At 32.5% G+C, this 6,320-nt stretch overlaps 1 protein-coding gene across 1 annotated transcript in view; it reads right to left on the minus strand.

Annotated features, from left to right (window-relative positions):
• Positions 1-3,365, minus strand: part of LOC107734022 (CMP-N-acetylneuraminate-beta-galactosamide-alpha-2,3-sialyltransferase 1-like) — a 13,628-nt gene extending 10,263 nt beyond the window's left edge. Inside the window, exons 1-5 of the mRNA XM_016545877.1 lie at positions 3,130-3,365; positions 2,867-3,046; positions 2,368-2,413; positions 1,822-1,947; positions 1,557-1,720 (exon numbers count right to left, since the gene is read on the minus strand). Coding sequence (XP_016401363.1) covers positions 1,557-1,720; positions 1,822-1,947; positions 2,368-2,413; positions 2,867-3,046; positions 3,130-3,365 — 752 coding nt within the window. The remainder of the gene's footprint in view (positions 1-1,556; positions 1,721-1,821; positions 1,948-2,367; positions 2,414-2,866; positions 3,047-3,129) is intronic.
• Between the last annotated feature and the right edge of the window lie 2,955 nt (positions 3,366-6,320).

Consider the following 6,320-nt stretch of genomic DNA (forward strand, 5'->3'; position numbering starts at 1 on the left):
TTTTTTATAATTATATATATATATATATATATATATATAATTATTGTTCTTCTTTAGATTTTTATTTATGCATATGTATGCATAAATACATATGCATAAATAAATATTAATATTAATATAGAACGAAAGTTTTTTATTTTTTTTAGCAGCTGGGATGGTGCCCATCTTCAAATACATTTGAAGTTTATGCTGAGTGAATTCTGCATTTCAAAACTTAAATACAAGAAGGGATATTTAAAGTGTACTTAAGTAGACTTAAAATAGTTCCACTTTAGCACAAACAAGTATATTTATTACAACTTTAGTTGTACTTAAGCACTGCTTTGGCACAACTAAAATGCATTTAGTACAAAATTAGTTGTTCCAATTTAACAGACTTTAAGTTTTATATAATACATTTTAAGTCATGGACACTAGAATATTAAGTCAGATGCGTTGTTGGTGGTGGTGAAGTTATTACCGACATTAAAACACGTTACTAACGTCAACAGTCAAAAAAGTGTCACAGGATTATGAACGTGGTTATCTGAAAGTGATGCACGGGCTTCATCTCGGGCTTTTTTCTTTTTATTTTCTTTGCGACGGACTGCACTGATGTCTTTTCCCTGATATAGCCTAGTTGTCCATTAATTATGATGATCATTTGTATTCAGCCGCAAACATGAGGTGAGAGCGAGCGCAGGCGCAGATGCGGGAATGGCGCGTCACTCACGCTTATTCTGCCTACTGCGTTCATCATAAAATGCATTTTTTATAATTATATAGTTTATGCTGAGTGAATTCTGCATTTCAAAACTTAAATACAAGAAGGGATATTTAAAGTGTACTTAAGTATACTTAAAATAGTTCCACTTTAGCACAAACAAGTATACTTATTACAACTTTAGTTGTACTTAAGCACTGCTTTGGCACAACTAAAATGCATTTAGTACAAAATTAGTTGTTCCAATTTAACAGACTTTAAGATTACCAATGTATAGTGTGCCACAAATACATTTAGTTATACAAATAAATTGTGCTTAAGTATACTATTTTTTCACTAGGGTACATAACTCACACATGTCATCATGCAGATTTCACAATGCCTCTTGTGAAGATTGCAGCTTCATCTTCAGAATTTAACAGAGAATGAAAGAACATATGAATGCATATGGTTTAATAGTGCAATCCTATTTATGATCATGTGCAAGTAAAACACCAAAGGACTGGAGGAAAAACAATGTTATATATGTGCACTTAATATGTTGCCTTCAGTATATCAGTTTTCATTTTAAAATGTTGCATTTACGTTAAGAATTGAAAGTTAACATTACATTAAATTACATTAAAAATGTTTGTTGCTTGCTTGCGTACACAAACACACCCAACTGAGAGATGCAAAATCATAAAATCAATATCATTGCTATCTAAACATTTTTAAGTTTAAAAAAAACACACACAATTTTTCAGAGCCAAAACACATTTTGAACAAAGAGTAAATTAATATATGTATTTATCATAAATACAAGTGAATATCAATAAATAATTGTGTTATTTAATGTCATTATCCTTTTCACCACCCCGTGTATAGATCAATCAGCCTCCTTTTGTGAAGTTCTAAGATGGTTTCACACTCAATCCCGCCACTGTGTTTACCAGTGCGTTTGAAAGACTTAGGTGTTTTTTCGAAATAGTGGTGCCAGGTGCCTTTACTGTTCGCACCAAAGCCAAACACATTTACCTAAGCAAAGTAAAACAAACAAACAAAAAACACATCAGCAAAAGGAACTTACGTTAGTGCACAGCACACAAACCCCAGAAAGTAACTGCTAAAAGCTTTACCTCATCACAAATGTGCATGGCGAATATAAGCACAAGAAAACCTGTAGATGGATAAGATCTTCGAGACTTAATGTGCAGCCACGCATTGTGCACATAATGCATGAAAGCAGGGTGCATAACCATCACCTGAAAGAATGAGAAAACAATTATAAACCACTTTAGAAACTAGAAAGGGGTCTAAAAGAGTCTGAGAAAATCTGGGACTCAGAACCTGATAATAAAAACAAGTTTTAGGATTCTGACACCTTTTAAACAAAGAAATGTTAAGATGTAAAATGAAACATTTCTGCACAAGTGTTTACAGCAGCAAGTATTATGGTGATGCTAAAAGATTCCCATTGAATGTATCGTGCAGTTATCTCATGCCTATAGTCTATGTATCATAACATTGGTCTCCATAGCTATTAGGTTTCCTTGGTGAAGTTTGTAGAGACAAAGTGCACTTTCTTCTGCCCAATTATGTCAATTCAAAGGTCTTTAAATGAACTCTTTTATTGAAAGGTTTATTGTTAAAAAAAAAAAAAAAACTGAAGATACTGATCTTACTTTGTCCTTGTTGGCTTGTAGCTGGTCTATAACCTTAAACCATGTTCTGTTAAGTAATACAATAAGAGAAAATGGGTCAAAACAATTCAAGAAATCATTTACGATAAAATATATCTACACATCATTCAAAATATGACTTACAAAACCAATGTTCCTTGTAGATTGTAGAGACTGTCACTGTCATATTGGTTCTTTCATAGCTAGGAGTTATGCAGGTTATCCTCTCAACTTAATTTGTGAAATATTCACAATTTACACATCATGGCTTAATGACGTGTAAACAGAAAAACATTGTTGCTGATTTAAATATATATAAATCTGGAAGCATTGTGAGGATGCATCCTGAAATATGGAAAAAAATAAATTAACTGTGATGAAAAGGGTTGTAAAAATAAGCTTAATTTTCTTTATTCAAAATATTTATAAATATATAATATAAAAATAATATTCTTTTCATTTTGTGGTCAAATGTGACCTTGTTTTCGTGATGTTCTCTCACCGTTTGATAGATCCATCAGTTAGAGCACTGGTGACCCACTGGATATCTAGTGTTTTGAAGGGCAACAGCACCAGGTGTGTGTTGTTGTCCAGATGGGTTGCACTTTCTGGGTACATGATACGATGGGTCGTCCTGGATCCCACGTCTTTCTCATAGCCTTGAACTGGTGCCTTATTCATCCTGTGGAAATCAGAATTGTAAAATTATAGTCTCTATCATAATTAGCTTCTTGACTATAAAGAATCATGAAAATAAAAGTTTACCTGAACACAAAATCGTGGTTGTCTATAACAGGACCATAGTATGATCCTAAAAGGTTCCCAGAGTTCCCCACCACAGCACAGGTTCGACAGCGGGACGGGCCGGCATCTCTGTACCGTTCCTCTCCAGGAATGACAGAAAACAGCTCCTTAATCACTTGGGAGTAATTAGTTTTGCTCCTTGTAGATTGTAGAGACTGTGAATAGATTAAAAACTCAGGAAAGTACACTTCTACCATCAGCATGAAACCAGAATCAAATAAAAATCAACCAGCGCATTTTGAATGCTGAGGGGCTTCTACTCTCTGATGTTGGGCCGGTTTAGAGTGAGGTCGAGGTGATTCCAGGTGATTCCTCTAGCACCTTTCTGCACCTTATCATGAGATCAGCTGCAAGAGCCTGAGCAATAAATGACAATAAAGACATTTATTTATAGGAATAAAGGGTTAGAGGAAGAGTAGTAAACTGACTTTTCATGCATGTTCTACATCAGCAGCACCATGCACATGCTTTGTTTACGTGCAGGAAAAGCACACGGATGAATGGAGGTGGGTTTGTAATGACATGAGGGTGAGTAATTAATGACAGAATTTTCATTTTTGGGTGAACTATCCCTTAAAGTCTAGAAGGGATACAGCTGCGGCTACTGGGCATGCGCACATCAATAGGCTATAGCATCATTTTTGTCACATTGTACAACAATAATTACTGTTTTTGCAATATTGTAAGGGGTAGGTTTAGGGTTGGGATAGATGTAGACGTTAATAAAACACAATATAATAGGCAGAAAAATTTATTTATTGTTCGTTTCCGGTCGTAGCTGTATCTGTTTAGCTGGTTTAAGCAAATCTGACTTGCCAAAATTAAAGTAGCCTACTTAAAAGTATCTAATTTTAAAGCATTTCAGATTTGCCACGTGTTTTAAACTATAGAGTTTTTTTTTTTTTTATGTTCAACGGATGATATACTACTGCCAAAAAGCTTTACATTGTATCACTATACTCTATTTCTAAAATAAATCATAACGAACAAATATTATGTAGTGTATTCAGTGGGTTGATTTGTTTAAATTAAATTTCAATTCACATGCATTTGTTATTTACGATTTACTGATGTTACAATGGAAAATGAGAAGGAACACAAAAACGACAAGAGTTCAACAAACTCATTGGCCCTGATATTAAAGGATTAGTTCACTTTCAAATTCAAATTTCCTGATAATTTACTCATCTTGGATGACATGGGGGTGAGTAATTTATCAGGAAATTTGAATTTGAAAGTGAACTAATCCTTTAAGTAACATAGCCTACCATTATAACGTGATTGTGCCATACTGCTCTTTAGAAAGCAGAACCGGTTTTGATTTTTGAAACCCAGAAAAACGTACTGATAAATTACAAAATGCATTGTGAACCTAATGTTATAATTAATAATGATACTTTTAACGAAATAAAGGTAAATAGATTAACAAACAAACGATGAATTTATACTTTTTTCAGTCGAGGCTGAAGTAAGGTTTCATGATCACTAAGGTATCAGATAATTCATCCAATTACAACCCCGAACATCGTAAGCAACAGACATAAAAGAGGGACTAAATACCTCTAATAACTACACCTGAGAAATAAACAGTAAACGGTGACAAAAAGAAAACATTTACTCACATTTAGCGTTCAGTTTTGAATCCAGCGATGTGTGCTTGTCTGTGGATCTCGATCGTGAATATCAGGAGCACCTGGCTAGAGCAGATAATCTTGTTATACAAACAACTCGCTTCTCATTAAAATTATTGATGTCCACGGTGTGGACAAACTGAGTATTTTAATTCTCATCATCATTGTTTTAAAATAATTGACAAATACAAATACAATAGGCGCAAAGACCGCAATTCAATGTAGCCTACGTCTGGCTCAAAGATCGCAATTCAATGTAGCCTACGCCTGTTTTAAGCGATTAAACATTTCTTCCCCTTTTGGACTGTTTATTCTTACAGTGAATAAGAATAAATACAATAATAAAGTATTCTCCTATTTTATTTTATCTGATGTAGTAAGACAACTTTTCGGTTCCACCAAAACCTTTTAGGTTATTCATAAAAACCAGATGCTTTAAACCATTTCAATATACTGATATACTGAAATATGACCAATATACAGTATATAGTCAATATACTGATATGAAGAACCAAATGTTACTTTTTTTTTCATCTCAAAAGAATAACACAGTAACTGAAGACCATTACAGAACCAAAAAAAAAATGTTTCATGATAACAAAAAATAGGCCTAGTAATATGCTGAACCTATGAACCAAAGAAATCTTTATTTTAGAAACGAGTCAATGTACATGCATGCCTATTGTCTATATGCATTGTTCTAAATGCCCATCCTTGCGTTTCGATCGCCCCCAGGTGGCTGGTCCTAGTATAGGTCATAAACCCCGCCCTCTCCATGCAATCAAATGGGACATGGGACTTTTTACTTTTACTTTTAGTAATTTATCAGACGCTTTTATCCAAAGCGACTTACAAATAAGAAAAAGTAATTAAAACTAAAAGCTAAAACTCTATAAATACTATATATATACACATTTAAGAAAATAAAAGAAATTAAATAAAAATGACAAATGCATACAACAACATTTCAAAACAAAACATTTAAATGAAAAAAAAAAAGTAAAATAAATAAAAAAATTAAGCTAAAAACAATTCAAAATATTAAAAGAACAAAAGGTATGAGTATAATAATGATTCTAACATAACACTAAGCCAAACACCAAAAAACAACTACATACGTGTATGTACAGCCACACACATATACATGTACATATATATATATAAATACATTCAATATATATATATATATTATTTCATTTCCATTTTGTATGTTGAAGTACTGAAATAACTCAAATGAAATACAACTAAAACTTAATAAAAAAACCTATATAATAAAAAAACTAATAAAATGACAACATGACTACAACTGTAACTAAAACTAAAATAGATAACTAATACAAATCAAACTACATTAGTTTATCAGTAATCCTAAAAAAAATAAACTGAGCCAAACACACATGCTAAAATAACAACAACTTACGGACACATAGTAAGAAATGGTTATAAAAAACTGAAACAGAAGTGAAACAAGTAATAGGAAAGAGGATATATATATATATATATATATATATATATGGTTGC

Source organism: Sinocyclocheilus rhinocerous, unplaced genomic scaffold (assembly GCF_001515625.1).
Source record: "Sinocyclocheilus rhinocerous isolate Xijiao unplaced genomic scaffold, SAMN03320098_v1.1 scaffold430, whole genome shotgun sequence".
NCBI lineage: Eukaryota > Metazoa > Chordata > Actinopteri > Cypriniformes > Cyprinidae > Sinocyclocheilus > Sinocyclocheilus rhinocerous.